General features: G+C 36.1%; 1 protein-coding gene across 9 annotated transcripts; it reads left to right on the forward strand.

Annotated features, from left to right (window-relative positions):
- Window positions 1-82: 82 nt before the first annotated feature.
- Window positions 83-19,344, forward strand: septin6 (septin 6). 9 transcript variants are annotated; one of them, XR_003438933.2, is made up of 12 exons: window positions 83-230; window positions 2,124-2,238; window positions 5,893-6,088; window positions 6,667-6,853; window positions 8,198-8,359; window positions 10,198-10,294; window positions 11,262-11,430; window positions 11,525-11,657; window positions 12,193-12,383; window positions 13,770-13,826; window positions 14,109-14,156; window positions 18,197-19,344. XR_003438933.2 is itself a non-coding variant. In XM_027135637.2 (11 exons), exons 1-10 carry the CDS (start codon window positions 201-203, stop codon window positions 14,110-14,112), a joined length of 1,284 nt encoding a protein of 427 aa, XP_026991438.1. In that variant the 5' UTR covers window positions 83-200; the 3' UTR covers window positions 14,113-14,156; window positions 18,197-19,344. The 9 variants fall into 9 exon arrangements, 5 of the variants coding, with proteins under 5 accessions (XP_026991438.1, XP_026991437.1, XP_026991436.1 ...); XR_003438931.2 differs by lacking the exon at window positions 18,197-19,344 and adding an exon at window positions 15,299-16,187; XR_003438934.2 differs by lacking the exon at window positions 14,109-14,156.
- The last annotated feature ends 678 nt before the right edge of the window (window positions 19,345-20,022 follow it).

Here is a 20,022-nt window from a genome sequence, read left to right on the forward strand (position 1 = left end):
CATGTCTGATTGTATATATGTGTGAGTAAGAATATGTGCATACGCCACTTTGTGTTGTATGTTATGCTTGTTGCATCGTGTGTAAATTGGCACACAGGATTCGGAGTGTGCGTGCGCGCATGAGTGAGTGAGTGCGTGAGAGCGAGCGCGCGCGCGCGCTTTGTCGTTTCCTGTGCAGGCTCTTTATCCAGACACGGAGCATGGCGGCCACTGAGATAGCCCGACAAGCAGTAAGTGAGCTTTTAGCTTGGGGACAATGCTTTATTTCTGGATGTATATCAAAAGCTTAGTGCTATAACTCAACAATGGCTCAAATGATTTGTTTAGCTTTTTAGTTTATTTAATGGGGTCCGTGTTTCATTGCTTTCTTCTAAACGCCGCACAATAAACAGCACGCAGGAGCGGCGCGTGCGGAGGAAACGCAGTGATGAAACTCACCCCAGGCCTATAAGTGCTGCACAATTTCACTAGTCATGTTGATTTGCGAACGCATTCGTTTTTTTTTAATGTTTTAAATGTTATATTTCGGATGATGATGATGATGATGATGATGGCTTTATATATCGATGTATAGCTGCACAACAAACCCAGTGTGGACAAATGCAACGTTTGCAGCTACTGACATGATAAATATCGAGTGTTGTGTGTGTGTGGACTCGTATATAGAGCACATTATCGATTGTTTCATGGCGTCCGTCAGCCAGCTGTAAAGGAAGAAGATCCGGCCATGTCCTGCGCCCCCGGTACCGTTATATTATCCATCCTGGGCTGTTGATTCAGTGGGCGGTGTCTACTACCGACCAGAGGATGTGAAGAGACATTCGACAAAAATATATACCGCATAAGATTTTACAGTCACAGCGTTTAGCAGACGCCCTTATATACAAAGAGGCTTGCATTTCTATCTCATTTTTATACAGTTGAGGGTTAAGGGCCTTGTTCAAGTGGCAGCTTGGTGGACGTTGGAATCGAACTCATAACCTTCTGATTGGGAGCCTTAACCAGTAGGCTACCAAGTCCCCAGACTATTCTCTGTCTAATCCATTAACTACAGCCAGAAGAAGAGGCTGCTCTAGTTTCCCCATTTACAACTGTATAAATACAAAGTGTGGCACACATATATATGCCATAAAAATATTTGAATCGAAATATATAACCGTCAAAGGCCTCTGGAAAATTTCCAACCAGTGTTATTATTTTATTAGTGCAGAATCATTTTCATGCATATTTGTGTAGAGCAGCTGCAGTGTTTGTTCTGTCTATAGTTTATTGTAGTCTAGCTATATATCATCATATAGCTAGACTACTTTTAACTCAATCTAAAAATGTAATTAACCATATCAGTGTATTGACATTTAACTGTTACTGCTTAGTTGAGACTCTATGTGACCGAATGCTTTGAGTGTTATATACAGAATAAGAATTTTGCATTATTGTAAGAATTAACACACAAAAACTGAACACACGATTGTCTGGTGAACACAAGTTCAGTATTTCCTGTTAGAGTCATGCAGGCCAGGTGCAGACCTGTTAAAATCGTGACAGTTAAAATGCATAAAAAGCCAATAGCAAACCTGTATGAATACATTAGTGTTGAGCAAATGTGTGTAAAGACCAGTTAATTATAGTTGTATGTATAGTAAGTTTAACTTAAAAAATGACTGTTTCATAGGTATCAGCACTGGTAGATTAGTGAGAATAATATAGACTGTGTGATGTTTTAGCTGTGGTTTTAAACCGTTGCTGTTAGACAGGAAAGAGGAAGTGAATTGAAGGTTTCCCTACCTGATCTGATCGTTTTAGCAAGAATAAACTTCTACGGAAACAATAACCTAGCCAAGGTTATTTATTTTTCTGTTGTAGAGATTTTCTTCCATTAGACATACTATACATATGGAAACATAAGGTTTACATGCATACATAAAGCATTGGCAGCATTAAACAATTTAATAGATGAATGGATTTTTTTTTATATTTGATCTGTGGGATTTGGGGAATGATTATAGTCTTTGGGTTATAGTCATTTGATTGCTAATACACTTCCGATTGAGTGTTACTATCAATAAAAACCTACATAGTTCTCTGCACATTTGTACTAAAAATGGACCTGGTTTTGTTTGCAGGGAGAGGGAGCACGCGCAGTGCCACTCTCTGGCCATGTTGGCTTTGACAGCATGCCAGACCAGCTGGTCAACAAGTCTGTTAACCAAGGCTTCTGCTTCAACATCCTCTGCATTGGTAAGTGTGTCATGGTGAATTCTTATCATTTATAGCCGTCAGTCACTTACTCTGATTCAGGTACATTTGCTGTATTGCGGTGCTTGTTTGCTTGAACTGGGCCAACACCTCATGTACCTCATGATTCTTCCGCCTACTGCGGCCTACTGACTTCCTCCTGACGGCTGATGAATGACATTGTGACTACTTATGAGATATACATAATAGACCAAACTTGTATTATATGAACAAAATGAGGTACTGAAATTATTACTACATATTATGAATGTAGTACAATTTGCAATGCCATTAGAAACACATAGGTGAACCCTTGATGGGAATCATGCTTGAATTATTATAGGGAATGTTGTAGCTCAGTGTTTAAGATTGGTCACAATGTTCACACTGATTTGATGTCAGAGTATTGTGATCCAGTTTAAATGTGATCTATTTTAAAATGATGCACAGCTTGAACCAAGTCAACCTAAAGGTTCTAGACATTTGTCATAAAAGTGAGTATTAGCATCAGTAACTGTCAGTGTTTTGGAATCCTACATCCTACATTGTGAATAAAATTTTACTATTCTACTTAATAATTATTCCACCACACACACCTCTTATAATGTTATCTTATTAATGCTGCTCTGGCCTGGAAATTTTGTGTGGGTTTGTTTAATGGTTCTCTGCCGAGAGTGTATAAACATTCCAAATGTGTGATGGGCAGATGGGGTATATTTTTATGATCATTTTTAAAACTGTATATTGCCATTATATTGTCTGAAAATCTGTTGTATATGCTACACATAATTGGAAACACTTCAGGAGTTTTGAAGTTGTCATGTGATTGGTGGAATATTACAGAATTTGTTTAACAGTCTGTCTGAAGATTAAAGCCATTGTGATGCTCTTTTTCACGCATGGAAGAAGGAAACTTGTGTGTATACAACTGTGACAGTGAGCGCTTATGAGGGTCAGCTAAATGCTGGATTTTCAGAATTATGTGAAGTTCACAGTATTGACTCATTAATTTAACTTAACGATCTACAGTTGCATGTCGGCCTGTTTTTGCAGGGACATTTTCAGTCTTAAACGTGACTCTAAACAAAACGAACTGCGCTTGCTTTACATGTAAGTCAGATGCCCTCTTGGGTGGTTTTTGGTAAATAAAAGCTGCTGTTTTTGGCTGTGCGAAACTAGATATTATGTAACAATGGTGCTTTTAAAGTGTGGGTGACTGATTTTGGTATACCAGGTTTAGTTAAAGATAGGGATGTTTTTTTATTTATTTATTTATTTATTTATTTATTTATTTATTTATTTATTTATTTATTTATAAATAAATAAAAAGTCAGCCTGGAATTTTTAAATGTTTTTAATTCAAGAGCCCAAGCAGACTTTACTGGACCCATTCTAAGCTCCATAAATTGAAGGTAAGAGATATTTCACTGTGCTGGAGTTGCAGCTGGGGTGAAGGCATGAGAAGTATTGGGCTTCGGCCATTTGTAATCTTTATATTCTCTGTAATTTACTCTGGCATGATGTTGAATAAGACAGGCAGCAAATCTGTAATTAGCAGTGTGTAATTAGGAGAAATCTACCAATTAGAAGACTTAATCTTAAATGATTTATATTACTTTTATTAAATGCCCTCCCAAATATTTGTTGACATGTTTTGTTTTTTGTTGGGTTGTCTATTTATCTAACACTTTTTATTGTAATTGTACAAACTGAATATTCATTCATACAAAAAAATGTAATGTAAGGCCATCCTTAAAAATATTTTGTTTTGCAGTAACAGTAAAAAAAAAAAAAAAGGTCATTAGGTAGGTCTATTTTTTTTTTTCCAAGTTTCAATGTAAAAAAAAAAAGTACAATTTTGGTGATGGTGATTACGTAGGTATGACTCTTAGCATATCGTGACGTCACTGACTGGCCTCTTCAACCCGTGCTTTCGGGCGCATCATTGCCAACCTCATTTTGATGATGGGCACAGTTTTTCCAGGCCGTCGTGCCAAATTAAAGCGGTGTCGAACTGTTTTAATGAATTTTTATGTATTTATGTATTATGGTGCCCGAACCGGTATGACTTTGAAAGGTGACCGCGAACATTTTGTTTACGGCAGCCGCAGCCATCATTACCAAGCGCGAGCCGTTGACAGTGAATGAGAGTATGAGACGAAGCGAACGCACAGGCCATAGTGTGACATCCGGTAACCAATAGTGTAAACATACATGACGTCACAGGTTTTTATTTAAAAGAAAGAACGTAGCCTTCATTTGTATGTAGGCCTAGGCAACTTATATATTTACAATACTTAATAAAATATAATTATGTTGGCTTTGTAGAAGCCAACATTCTGATTTCCATTATAAGCTTATTATTATTATTATTATTATTATTATTATTATTATTATTAGACAAAAATTTATTAAAAGAAATCATACCAGATAACCAGAACACCATCAAACACTTCCATTTTTTTTTCTGCGTTCATTATTTGTGAAGGTGACCATGCTAATCATTTTGTGCATTGAGTTTGTGCATTATTCTGAGGATTGTGTGTAAACACAAAATCTATAGATAGCCCAAGCATTTCTGAAAGTATTTGTTATGCATTCAATGCACAGTACTCCAGGCATCCAGAATGTTGGTTTCAAATTCTCGTTCTGTCTATTGTACTTTCCCTGGTCTAACACACCCAAGAGAGCATGTTAATTACCTAATTACTTAGGTCAGACACTAACTAATTCTAACAGTAAAAAAACAACTACAGTTGTACAATAATCAAAGCAGCATAGTCTCTACATCACTATATGTGGCATGAAATAATGGCTTTTATAAAGTATATGCCATGTTGGATTAACCACAATATGAATGTGAATTCCACATTTTCATTCACAAAGTCTTGTTAAGTTAGGAAGCAGAGATTAAAATGTGCACATGTACAAAAACTGGAAATATAATTGCTTGAATTAAAGTCTGATTAATATTCATTATTTTCCTGAATGTTTGTGACATACAAACTTTATTCTCCCTGACCAGTCACACTATGAAGAGTAGAGGAAATGCTTGTGACTCGATGAGCAAGCTTCGTGGGTTAGGCAGCATGGGTCAGATGAGCAATGAGTCAAGCCTTTGCTGCTATTTTCTAATTGATCTCCCGGTGATTTAATACCATCACTGAGCGTTTAAACTGTGGTTTAATCTTTGCATCAGAAAAGCATAGCATGAGAAAGATATCACAGTTTTTGACAAAACGCTGGGCTCCTATATTATTCTATGTGAAAACACTTAGGTAGGAAGGAGACTCATTGGAAAGTATTTTGCAAGTTAAATGTAAGAAGTGGCCAATTAGAGCTATACATATAATTAACATTCTGCTGGTTGGATGATAAGCCTTTTTATTACTTTTATGGAGCACTGGAAGCCATGAGCAGCCAAGACGATGAACATGTTAAAAAATTGGCTGTGTGATTAATGAAATAACGGATGTCACAGAAAATAATAGCTCTTACATAATAAATATGTAAGTAAATATGCAGCTATTTGAATCACTTTAATTAAAGGAGACTGTAAGTAAGTGTACTTATATATATTTTACCATTTGCTCACTTGGACTCTGGTATACACATCAAAGTTTCTACTGAGCTAATGCAGCTGTTATGTGATTTTAGGGGAGACCGGGTTGGGAAAGTCCACTCTCATGGACACCCTGTTCAACACCAAGTTTGAGGGTGAACCAACTCAGCACAACCAGCCTGGAGTGCAGCTCAAGTCCAACACGTATGAACTGCAGGAGAGCAATGTGCGCCTTAAGCTCACCATTGTTAACACGGTTGGCTTTGGAGACCAGATCAACAAAGAGGAAAGGTATGAATGGGTTTGGCTTAGTAATGAAAATATTTGGGATTGATTGAAAATCAGATTTGCGTCGAATTGTAATGGTTATGCATACTACATTGCAGATCACCTCAGAAAAATACTCTGCTATACATACATTTCAACTTTGTGTAATTTTACCTAGGTGTTCCTAAAGTACAGCAATACTTTGTCATGTCGTGGCCACATTGATCATTATTAAGGTTCAAACTCTCCTGAATACTTTTGCACAAAACTTGTGGCAATCTGACAATAATTCTAAGACTTTTTTACAAAAGTGTGTTTTGCATATTATGTCAATTATTGTAAATTGGAGTGGGCAAGGCTATATGATTCATATGAACCAAAGAATCAGCAATAAATAGAAATTGTGGCTCTTCTTCAAGAAATATGCTCGAGACATAGACAAAAATATTGCAAACTTGCATAGCAGTGGGAATTCTTCTGTTAGCAAGAAATCATTTGCTGTCCAGCTAATTACCAACACACAGTCCCTAACGGTCATTAATTTTTTAATTTGAATGTTTTTAGATTTAAGTGCATTACTTTACATTTGTTCCTGTTTGCAGCTACAAACCAATTGTGGAGTTCATCGACACTCAGTTTGAGGCCTACCTTCAAGAAGAGCTGAAGATCAAGCGAACCCTTCACAGTTATCATGACACACGTATTCATTCCTGTTTGTACTTCATTGCACCCACTGGACACTCATTAAAATCTCTGGATCTGGTGACCATGAAGAAGCTGGACAGTAAGGTCAGTGCTGTTTAAAGCCTTGCTAAAGGCATTGTCTGGGCTTTATGGGTTGTTAAACTGTATTTCATCCATTTGATTGGTTTGGTTTGGTTTTGTTAGTGGGACTGTGTTGGGATCATGGGTTTTCTGTGGTTATAAGGTCAAAAATAAACTGTAAGGACAGATGTTTTAACAGTCTACATTTGCATGGACAGCCCTAAATAAACGTCTTCTTCTTATCGTAGTGATAACCATGTGATAACCGTTTGTTTGCACTGTCTTTTATCTCGCACTGTGTAGTTTGCACAGATGCGCTTTGTATGGCTAGGACTAACAAGTACTTAGCTCTGTGTTGTTCTATGTAGCTCTGTTTTTGTTCTATGTAGCACCATGCTCTTAGAGAAATGTTGTCTCATTTCACTGTGTACTGCATCAACTATACTGTATATGGTTGAAATGACAATGAAATCTTGACTTGACGGCAAAATTAAGAAACTAATTCGGAGAAGCACATATTTGGTGGATTGTTGTGTATGTTATACACACTGAACTCTGTCTAGGTGGGTAAATTGGGCAGTATATGTAAATATATGAATAAGGGAATGGAACTACAGAAAAAGATTTTAGACAGCTAGAGAAATCTTGCAGATATCTGTTTATTTTTAAATAGAGTACAACAAGCTGTTTTTGTGTTATGTTACCAAGAGGGAGATAAACTGTGCCCATCAGAATTATTTACCTGTGGTATCCCTAATATGGTGACCTGTTTAGGTATGCTATTATGTCTATGTTTATTTGGCTCAATTCCATAGTTCATTGAGCAGTGTAGGTATTTCTTACTTTCTTCTTTCTCTTTCTTTATTTCTTTCTATTGCTCTTTCTCTCTCTTTCCTAATAAAGGTGTTCCTAATAAAGTGGAATGTAAGTGATGTGTATCTGCAATTAGTATTAATGCTAAACATTTACATCAGTTAAACAATTGTTAATCATTTCATACATTTTCTTGTTGTGAAATGGTCAGGTTTTGTATTTAGGACAGTGATGTTTCCTTTGGGATTATTAAAATAGTTTCCCCGATCTGATTCTAGGACATTCATAAAAAAAATGCTAAATTTGAACCACCCCACTGTGATTTGATGGATTTCACTGCCCATGCGATTGCTGTTAGATAGAGAGGTTACATTTCCATATGACTCTTGCATTGTATGAATCACTGTTAAGGCTTGTGTGGTAGTAGTTACCACATGATATTAGGGATTTTTCTGCTTCTGTTATTTAACAAAATGGGGAAAAGCTTCAGAAATGTATTTCATTCATTTTGATCTGCTTCTTATAAATGTGTACTGATGATCACTATTAATGCAGGTGAATATTATCCCCATCATTGCCAAGTCAGATGCCATCTCAAAGAGTGAACTGGCCAAGTTCAAGATTAAGATTACCAGTGAGCTTGTCAGCAACGGAGTGCAGATTTACCAGTTCCCTATTGATGATGAAACAGTGGCGGAGATCAACTCCACCATGAACGTAAGTAACTCCAGCATTGCCAACACAGCAGTCACTAATCAAGTGCAGAAGTCCAAAAGAATGGTCTAAGTCTGACATGAGCAAGGTGGTCTTGAGCAAAATGCAAGATGTGAAAAAGTAGTCATTTCAATAATTATTTTGTAATGCACCATATGACAAAAGGTATGTGGACACCTGACCATCACCTGACACTCATTTTTCAAACTGCTGCCACAAAGTTATAAGCACACAATTGCCTAGAATGTACTTTCCCTTCACTGGAAGCAACAAAAAGAGATTCATAAAAACAAGTCTGATGTAGAAGAATTGACCTGCAAAAAACCCTGAACTCGACACCACTGAACGCCTTTGGAATGAAATGGAACATGGATCGGTCACCAGGCGTCCTTACAATAGTGGCTGACCACCTGAATACTCTTGTGGCTGAATGAGCACCAAATCGCCATGATCTAAATTCTAGAGTAGAGCTTTCCCAGAAGAGTGGGAGGAAGCTGTTTTTACAATAAAGAGGGAACCTTGGGGAAGTCTGTGTAATGGTCATGGTTCTGGAATGACCATAAATGCTTGTGAAGGTCAGGTGTGCACATGCAGTACTTTCAGTCTTATAAAATAAACTAAGGATAGCTCAAGTTTATTTTTTCTACTCGCCCAAAGGTTGTTTACTTTTTATGAGCTATGTGCATGATTTTACACCCTCAGCTGATGTTTTTTTTCTTTTTGGTTGGTTTAATTACATGTAATTACATTACATACTTTCACCCTGATGACAAGTCAGCAACTGGACTTTTAAGTGTGAATGCGGCTTTCCCAATTCCCGTGGGATCCCAGTTACTATACACACCTTTTTTTGGATTTCTTTATGAAGACCATTCCGTATTTAAAAAAAAAGATCCATTACTCAAATTCATATCATATGTATATGAATGTAAATTATATGTAAATAATGTCTTTATCTGTAGGGAAAAAATGTCTACAATGTTAAATTATGGAAATATTGTGGGTAATCCAGGCTGTTTGAATTTGGCAGCAAATCAGTGTGAGATTTTTTTGTTGGAAGTGTTTTAGTTGTGTATATTTTCTTTGATCACAAAATGTGAATATTTTGGCTATATATATTGTATAGTGTTCATTTGCATTTGTTATTGTATTTGATTATGTCCATTAGGATCCTCTACTATGTTTAATACTTCTATATGGATTATTTCCTTTTGCATTTTATATGACAGGAGAAACCACTCATGTGGTATACAGCTTGCCATCCTTGACTTTCTGTCAGGAAATAGCCCAGATGGACAGGAATGTATAATCAGTGTGCTGTCACTACAGGAAGTGTGGGAAAGACACACACAGCCATCCATAGAACAAAGACCTCTGTGTGAGACAGTTAATAAATGTAGACAGTGAGTGTAGTTGAGCAGACACTTGTCAGTTACGGTTAGAGGTCTCACTGCACTCATTTTCACACACAATGAAAAACCAGAGTCCATTTCTCTCATACAGAGAATGTACATTAGATGCTATCACTGCTTAGATTCATATCTAACACTCTACTGCTGCAGATAGCTTTCCTAAGAGTAAATATTTCTATAATTGTGTTGTGGTAGTTTGTTTGCTTTACAACCTGCTATCATTTAACAAAGTTTACTCTTTCTCTGGTCTTTCTGTAGGATTTATAACAGGCCATGAATATTGGTCATGCCCGTTTGTCTGTAAACTCGGTTGTTTTCTGAATTCACCTAACTCCATATCAAACAGTGCATTTTTCAAATGTATGTAAAAATTTTGGTTTTAAGAACACCACTGATTTTTGATTTGCATGTTCTTTTTGGGCTGTGTAGGGCCATTTGCCGTTTGCAGTAGTGGGAAGTACAGAGGAAGTGAAGATCGGGAACAAGATGGTGAAAGCACGGCAGTACCCATGGGGAACTGTTCAGGGTAAGCACTTGTCACGTCCTACAGAGGAAATAAAACAGATCGGCTCTCAGAATCAAGGCTGTTAATTCAGACCCAGGATTTCTCTCACTTAGCTACACCACATGGTTTTGTTTATTTTAGTATAAGGAAGCAGAGAACAGTTATAACATGTCACATGATTTGTGACCATTACAATGAGACCTAATGAGACTCTTTATGTAATGATATCTGAGTGTAATTTGATCACTCTGTCCTTGTACAGTATTATTGAGAGAATCATAAGCATTGCCTGAATGTGAAATAAGGAAGCCTATAAAGCTTTTTGACCTCAGGTGAGCTAAGTAACAAATCAAGAACATGTACAGGTATAGTGAAATTAAAAATGTTGGTTTTGAAGCTGTTGATCTTTCCTGGAGATTAGTAGAGATTTTTAGAGATATTTTTTGAGAAGACCTATTTCTGCCTATTGTATATAAATGTTTTTTAATTTGCATGCAAATCTTTGTATACATGTATAATTGGATGCATGTAGGTGTATAGTGTGGCTTTCTGAGCACCATCTACTGGACAAAACCTATTCACACCATAAAAAGCTTGTCAAACTCAAGTTATACCTTCACCACATCAGCAATTTTTGTGACTTTTGAGAATTGAAGGGCCATAACCGATGACTAATAATATTTTTTATGCGTTATTATTCTTTTTTTTTCATTGATCACTTATCACCAATATACTCAGCATTGGAAATAGATTTTCCTAGGGTTAAAAAAGAAAAAAAAAGAACTGTACAGTTCAGTTGGTTGACACTTGTTTTTGAACTGTAAATATTATTTTCTGCAAGTTGATGCGGCCCAAATGAAACCCTTTAGTGGGTAGTGAGTTGACACGTGGTAAAAAAAAATTCAGTATTTTATGAAAAGGATTTCTTTGAAATGGAGGTGGCATGGCTTCGATTCTCATCTGTTCATAAAGTATTTACTGTTTTCAGTCGAAAATGAGAACCACTGTGACTTTGTGAAACTGAGAGAGATGCTGATCCGAGTGAACATGGAGGATCTGAGGGAGCAGACCCACACACGCCACTACGAGCTCTATCGCCGATGCAAACTGGAGGAGATGGGCTTTAAAGACACAGATCCTGATAGCAAACCTTTCAGGTGAGGAGAGAAATAGTTACATCAAACATAGGAAGGACTAATTATGAATTGTGTTCTTATAATAATAATTAAATATGCATCACTGTTCTTCCAGCCTGCAGGAGACTTATGAGGCCAAGAGGAATGAGTTCATGGGTGAGCTGCAGAAGAAGGAAGAAGAAATGAGGCAGATGTTTGTTCAGAGAGTGAAAGAGAAAGAGGCTGAGCTGAAGGAAGCAGAAAAGGAGGTTTGCTTACTTTTAACACAAGTGTACAAAATTTAGTAAAATACCAAAAACGAAATATTCAGAAGAATAACAGAACGTTTACAGTTTGCTGAATTTTAACATTTGAGTACACACATCATCTTGTTCAAAAATATTCCAAAATATTCTTCAAGTCTTCATTTTTCCCATAATAAAAACAGCATATGAGGCAGTAGTCATGTAAATCTGGTCTCATTTTAGACATGAAAATGTAAAACAGTCCTGTCTCCTTCTAGTCAGCACGTACATGTTTTAACAGTTCTTATATGGGACATTAGGCAAGTCTTTCAGACAAATTTTAAAAGGATCATATCAGAAAAGGACTGTTATTTAGAATTTTGAATATATCTTCCCTTAAGTATTTTGCACCTATCTGATATCTAGATCTTTGAAATTTCTTTGGTAGAAACAAAACTAAGTCGTTAAAATAAGATTAAATGGTGTAATAAAGTGGTGCTATTCCTTCACCTGATTAAGGAAGCCATTTGACCATTGAACATTTGGTCCTCATATTTAGCTGCATGAAAAGTTTGATCGTCTGAAGAAGCTGCACCAGGATGAGAAGAAGAAGCTGGAAGATAAAAAGAAGGCTCTTGATGATGAGCTGAACATGTTCAAGCAGAAGAAAACGGCAGCTGAACTCCTGCAGTCCCAGGCCCAGCAAGCAGGCAGTTCCACCACACTCAAAAGGGACAAAGAGAGGAAAAAGTAAGTATCGCACTCTGTCCATCTTTAATCTTAGTATTTTTCACTCAAAACATCAGCCTGCTGACTTTAGAACAGCTGATATCCCTTTAACGATCTAGTTAACTTTCACTGTCTGATCAAAAATTAGAGATTAAAATCAGTATAAATATACATAACCATAGTTTTCAGTAGATGTAAAATGGTGCAATAAAGTTTACATTGTAAATGTAGTTATTATTGTCCTGATTGCCTGTTGTTAAATGTGTGAGTAGTCATGGTTTAGTATGTCCTAGTTTTAATCCAAATCATGAAAGGAATATTATGAATTAAATCTTAAAAAATCTCTGCTGGTAACAAGAATAACTTTTATGAAGTAAGTCAATATACACACAGAAATGTTGATTTTCAGTCGTAGCTTAGATGTTACTCAGCTCACTTGGATATTAATGATCACTATTTTGTTATTTTGAATAGCTACCATTTTTATATTTAACAATTAATATTTTTTAAATAATTCTAATTTTTTAAATAATTAGAACTGTTCAAAGGACAAAAGCTTAAAAGAAAAATCCACCCTGACTGACTTAACTTATTAACAACAATATTGCATAACAATGGGATGTAGTAGCTTAGAGGTTAATAGTGTTGGAATACTGATCAGAAGGTTGTGAGATTGAATCCCTGCCACTGCTGGGCCCCTGATCAAGGCCCTTATCCTTCAGTTGCTCAGCTGTATAAAATTAGTTTAAAATTAAGGAAATGTAAATGAAATGCCAATAATGCTATTTATAATTTAGGTGATCTTAAGTAGTGCATAAGAGGTAAACTTGTTTTAAATGTCATTCATCAAAAAGCTGGCCTATTTTCAATTTGGTTAACTAATACTAATTACCCAGCAGGTAATAATGTTGGGACCAGTGGAAATTCATCTCTACACAAAAGACAAGTGCAACAATGCTTAAAGCCCTTTAGTGAGTTCAGCTTGCTCATTTCTCCTGACACTAAATACGGCTGCATTGCATTCTAGAACTATGAGTCCAATGTTTTGTGACTGCACTACTTTTGTGTTTGTTTTTAATAGTTATATAGAAAGCTGACCATTATCTCTAATGTTTGGGATCATTTACATTTTTTTGCCAAAATCAACACTATTCAAACTGCACAGTGACAACTGAGTAATCTGACCTGAGTCATCAAACATTACAGATATTACAGCATAAAACATGTCCTTCAGGGTGGAATTTTCCATTAAATCAGCATTATAGTGTACACAACACCTTTTTCTTGCATTGACACTGACCAGATATATTTGTTAAGCCATTCTCCCAGAGAGAATAAACATAAACTAAAGTCAAAGTGACCACTGCTCCTAACATGTTGGTTATCACTCATGGTTGTGTATTCAAGCTGATTTGGCCACTTCAACAGACCATTATAACGGAGGAAGGCACTCACACTGAGAAGGTTTCCTTTTTTTTTCCTCATTTTTTCTCACTGGCTTTTTTGTTTCATTGAGTAAATCCACAGGTTCCCTCAATGGCTGCCCACTATTTTAATACATTTCAATTCATTTCATATTCACGTGTTACTGAGGAAACACTGTTCAATATGTTTGAAAGAGAATTTTAGAAAAACGTACAGTTCTCCTCAGTAACAAAGCAGGGCATGGCATGTATGATGGAATATAATGTTCTCTTCATCTTGTGTGGTCAAGTTTCTGCATGTTAAATCCATGCTTTCTTCCAGTTAATTCCTCATCTGCTTGCTGCATGCTGCATGAGACACCTTAAGCTGGTAAGGCTCTTGAACATTAAGGCATAGCTTAATCTATATCTTAGGGAAAGGATTTATAGCAAAGTCTTGTGCTTTAGCTTCAGGATACATTAATGGATTTAGAGAAAGACTCTCAGGAATGCATTAAGCAAGGATATCAATTGCACATTTTTACCCAGCCTTCATGCCAGGTGTGGCTTATTTGGCAGGCGAGCGTCTAAGAACGTGTATGCAAATGAACACGTGCACTTGCCTGAATAACATAAGGCCAGTGCAACAACAAAAAAAAACGTGTTTTGCATATGTCTCTTCAAACGAACCAGAAAGCCTGGGTTATCTTACTTTAATATTTGTTATTAGGATTATAAGTTCTTTAACATCCAGAATGTTTATGGGAGGTGCCTTCTGCTTTCGAACACATGGTCATTCTTGACTGGTGGAACAGACTGTGAGCTGTTTGTAAACTAAAATGATGAAAGTTTTACGTATAATTTAATACCCCATGACTTGCTTTTCATTGAAACACTGTGACACAAGTTGCAAAAGTGACCTTAAAATTCCAGCTCATATAACATTCTTATTAAAAGCTACACAATTGTTTTTATTATATTGTGATATAAAATAGGACTTAAGACAGCATATGTTCAACTCTAATTATCAATAGTCTGAATTCTGCCACAGCTGTGGTAGAGATGGTGGTTAATCTATTTGAGCTGTCACATACGTCCTCTGAATGTTTACGTTTATTGTGCTATGATTCCACATTAGCAAATGCTTCTCTGCTACTCAGATTGGATCATATCGTTGTGTCCCTTGGCCATAAAATAACACTGTAATTGGGACATCTGTGAAGTTAAGTCCTCTTTGCCTGGGTGATGGTGTAGTTCTTTATAATGATGGAACAATGGACATTGTGTTGGTTAGATGAAGCAGCTGGACTTCAGTTAGCTATTGTTCATAATTTCATGTTTTCATAATTGAAACATGGAAACTATAAAACAGCAAAGGTTAGGTTTCATTTTCAAGAACGTCCACCTTACACTTTCCCCATAACCCCTTTCAACATCTCTAACATTGCATTAACCTTTAAGATTTGTGTATAAGTGAACATAGTATGAATGTAACCGATAGAGAAAATAATCCTCGTTCTCTCTCATTTGCAGTTCAGGGTTCCTGTAGAAAGTGCTCTCCCAGCCAGCTGTGAATGAGTTCTTCCCCCTCAGTGCTACTGAGCCATGCTGCTCCGCTCCCCTTCCCCTCCTTTCCCTCCTCTCCCAAGCCTCATACATAACCACACTGAAGAGGGATCATTAATGTGAATGGAATCGTTGACTTAAATGCATTCTGTTTCCTTAATTTTTGTTATTTCCTGTTAAGAGCCATTGTTTCTCTTCTTTATAGTAACTTGTTTTGGTTGATCTGTAATGCATGACCAGATTTGCTATTAACGTTAGTGAGCAGCGTGACTACTGTTGTGTTAATAGTGGCCTAAAATGAGACAGACATCAGCAGGTCATGGTTTGCTCGTCATCAACAGTTAAAACTGGAATGGCTTTGTTGGTTGGGTATTTCAACCTTTGTATTGTTGGTATTTCAACCAAGAAGTCCCTCCCTGTACTACGAATACTAATGGTGTGCATCAATTTTTGCTCATTAGGTTAATACTTGAAGTAAGTGGTAATGATTTGAAATCCAAGCAATTATGTACACCTTTAGGATCTAAGTGGTACTGAGTTTGGCTTGTTTGGTGTTCGTTTCATTTTATCCTGATGCACGTTATCAGAATGTTTTCTAGTTATCTTTTGTCATGCCTTAGTGTTTTTTTTAAATACATGCCATGAACACGCTTATACAAGGTGTATTAAGACATTATAATTCTTTAAGTATCAGCGCCTGCTTATACCTGCTTCTTTAACTATTTTGTATTGCATTATTACAAGAAAAACATTTTGTACTTAGCTATTTTTAAGAAGCATTGCCAAGGGATCAATATTGCACTTGTCAGTGTTCAAAATAGTCTTCTAAAACTAATAATAAAGGACCAAACATGGACATTGTGGGCAAACTCCTTGTGTATGAGTTTCATGTCATAAAATTCTGCATTGTTACATGTTTTAAAAATATAATGTCACACTTTATCTTCAATAATAATTTTCATAATTTGCAAACACCAAAAAAAAAAAACATTCTCAAGACTTAGATAAAAATGGATCTTGAATTTGTCACTTTTTTTTTAATTCACTCCACTCAAATAGCTTCAGAAGAGCAGAAAAAAAGCATCCAAATTTGTTTCACAATCAATTTACCCTCATGTTACATATACACTCCTATATCTTGTTTAGTAACTTATCAAGCACACTTTACATATAGCATGAGTGGTTACAGACCTGAAAGCCTGAGTGGTTACAGTCCTGATAACCCCTCTATACCACACTTCAGTGGAACAGGAGCTTTGTTGGTTAGAACCGGCCACTGATTCGGGGTAAATGCTGATTAACAAACTGTGCATGGAACGTTGAGCAGTGCTTTCTATTAAAAATGTCATCAAGGTAGGTATATAATGCAGTAACAATATGCAGTTTAGCACAAAACTAAGATACCACTGTGCGGAGAATGAGACACCAGCGGAACATGTGATGTATTTTGATGGGGCTGGCAAAAGCACATGGGCTACAGTCAGTAATTATTGTAGTTCAGTGTTCATTAAAAAAAAAAAGAAGAGTACATATTTAACAGGAAATTAATGAGCATCATGTAAAATGAATGAAATTGTCTTCATAAATTGCTGCTTCCAGTTGAACCTGAGATCATGTATTGTTCAAATGGGACACAAACAATTCCTTTATACTTCATTACATCATATACATATACATCATTAACACACACAGTAAATACACTTAACTTCCATTTTATTAGGAAGACCTGTTCATTGAAGTAGTAACAGTTCAATCTTGCGGCAGTAGCTCAGTTAGTAAAATTACACAGATGCAGGTCAAGAGTTTCAGTTAAAAATACAAACATCAGAATTGGGGGAAAAAGTCTGATCTCTGACTTTATCTGTGGTATTCTATTAAGGTAAACGGTGAGTGTATAATAACTAGATTTTAAAAATCCATGATCATTAAAAGAGATGAGTGTACTGGTGGAAACAGGATGGGTATGTTGAATGGCATTGAGTAGGTGTGTCTTCCTCTTACATCCTAGGTTGGATGTGTGTGAGCAGACTTTCTTCTGGTGGGTCGAATGCTCAAGCTGACCACAATGTCCCTGCTTACTGCTGTGTGTGTGTGTGTGTGTGTGTGTGTGTGTGTACGTGCGCGTACATGCGCGTGTAAATGTTTGTGTATTTGCTTTCCTTTGCAGTAATCCCTGGCTCTGCACTGAGTAGTAACTTCACCTGCACAGCTTTGCTAATGGACCTGACCATGATTTTTTTGGTTATTTGCTACACTAAGGCCATAGGAAGACACTGTGGATGCCAGCTCTTGGGGGTTTCTAATAGAACGACTTCCTTGTGTATAAATGGGCTTTGTTTTTGTTATAACAACATTTGCAGAGAATGCTTTGTGTGCTAATACTTCTAATCACTTCCTTAAGACTCTGCTTACTTTGCTTGAAGTATACTCTATGCAGTGTTGTGTGAATTAATATGCTCACCCTGTTTAGTTCCTTTAGGTAGATCCTGAAAATGCACTCAGAATATATTTCATGCTAATTAATACATGTATATACAGTTTTCTCAGAAACTGGAGTTCAGGACGTTTATGAATATAAACAATATACAAACCTTAAGTGGATTTTACGTTTTTAAGGCTTGCATTTTTTAAACATACAGTCCATACCCATCCATGGGGATTGCACATAACTCTAAAGATGTTAATATGTGGTACAACACTTCAGTTCATGCTCGTAAACACAGTACTGAATATGTGCACTAAATATTTTGAGTGTCAAAATGTGTGATAGAATTTCAGATTGATTTGTGTAAACCTTGTCCTCCAGTGTTTTGCTATCTATTTCTATCTCTTTCTCTAATCTCCGTTTCTGTTCCTTTCTTCTAGCTTCTTTTAAATCTCTCGTGGCCACCTGTCAGAAGAGAGGATCACAGCTTCCTCAAGAACTAGGCACCCGTTTCCTCTTCCTGTCTTTCACTCTGTTAGCCTTTTTTCTTCTGGAACCTCTGTTGTCTGCTCAGTTGAACATGGTCATATGTGGGCTTTACATGGTATTTTCTCCCAGACGTACTGTATATGCTCTTTTCTATTTAGGCACATCAAACAGTCCCACACTAATATTTTTATAGACTTTGTGAAGATACTGGAACCAAAGTTCTGGTAGTAAAAAAAAAAGAGCATGAAGTGGAAAAAAAATATTGTAAAAACATCAGTTTTTATCAATTTTAAAATATTGCTTTTGCATCATAGCTTTCATTTAAGCCCCCATCTTTTGCATTTACACATCAGTTTTTATTGATTTATAGATGTGTTTTTGTTGACTCTGACTGTGAGAGAAAAACCCAAAGAAAAATTGCATTACACTGTTTAATTATAAATATTCTTTATCATAAATCCATGGAATAAATCTAAAGTTGCTCATAGTGCACAGTTATTTAAGTGAGGCTGATTTTAAGTTTGAGTTCCGGTGATACAACACTAATTTTTCACCGTCCTCTAATTTGTTGATTTTAAAAAGATTTATGGTTTAAAACAGCCCTTCTGAATACCATGTAGGTCACATTCAGAGCCCCCTATTTTCATTTCATGCTTTGCCTTATCTAATCAGCCTTTGCATGGTTTATATGCTTCTGCAGTGTAAATGTTTTCTGTTTGCCTTTTTTCCTCATTGGTAGTTATTACAGGTTCATGCTTAGTTAGATATTGCTGCAGATTTCTATTAAAAACCATGTTCTGGAAATACCACACATTTACGTATATAGTTTTGGCAGTTTAATATTCACAATGGCAGTCACAGATATCTGTGCATATTTATATATAATTTATAAGGATCTATTTTGTGTATTGAAGTAGAACTGTGCTGATGATCAGTCACACTGTTGGTAGTCATTCTGGTTGGTAGACTCCCATTGTTATTGTAGCATCTTTCATCAGTTACTGTCCAGCGCCTGTCCTATCCCAAAGTTGTGAAATATTTCATTGTGCTAAAATTGCATCTGTTTACATTTTCAATAAAAAAAAAAAAAGCCTAAAAACTTTTGTTTAGTTGTTCAATTATTTAAAATGGATCTTAACATCTTAGCAAAGGTTTTGGCAGTCTAACATGTGATACATAAATCCAGTTCTAAAAATAATAGCTGAAAATAAAAAATGCCACGTTTCTGATTTTAACCATCACAAAGGCATGATGATCCCAATATATAATTATTTATTATATATTATACAGTATATGCTCTGGAGCTTACTGTTGGATTCAACAGGGGTAAGAACTGAAAAACACTGGTATGATATTGATTATTAACAAACAAAGAACTATAACCTGTGTTATATAACCTATAACGTGTACAAATATATAATACATATTAATTTGAAAAATCATTAAGATTAATTAAGTAGCTTTAACTTAGGGTCAGCTGCTGCAAATACCTTGTTGTCTTTTTAGTAGAACATCGTACTTTCTACCATGGAAAAATTAAGATGGTTGATGCATTCATAGCAAACTAATGAAGTAATATTTCATGAACATAATCTTTATGGCATCCAGTACCCTCCATCACAGAGGCACAACTAATGAAAGGCCTGTTTGAATAAAATGTTTTGTAAATGCTTGATTATTAAATATAGTGGGCCTGATGTCATCTAGTACAAAGATCGATGACCAGTAGTATATACATTTATAGTTATTTGTTACAATGACAGTGACACATTAGTGG

Source organism: Tachysurus fulvidraco, chromosome 17, assembly GCF_022655615.1.
Source record: "Tachysurus fulvidraco isolate hzauxx_2018 chromosome 17, HZAU_PFXX_2.0, whole genome shotgun sequence".
NCBI lineage: Eukaryota > Metazoa > Chordata > Actinopteri > Siluriformes > Bagridae > Tachysurus > Tachysurus fulvidraco.

Excerpts from the sequence above, each read along its gene's own strand:
- septin6 (XM_027135633.2), top strand. The coding sequence starts at position 201 with ATGGCGGCCACTGAGATAGCCCGACAAGCA. Across the intron at positions 2,239-5,892 it reads CTTCAACATCCTCTGCATTG|GGGAGACCGGGTTGGGAAAG; the intron begins GTAAGTGTGTCA and ends ATGTGATTTTAG. Across the intron at positions 6,089-6,666 it reads CAGATCAACAAAGAGGAAAG|CTACAAACCAATTGTGGAGT; the intron begins GTATGAATGGGT and ends TCCTGTTTGCAG.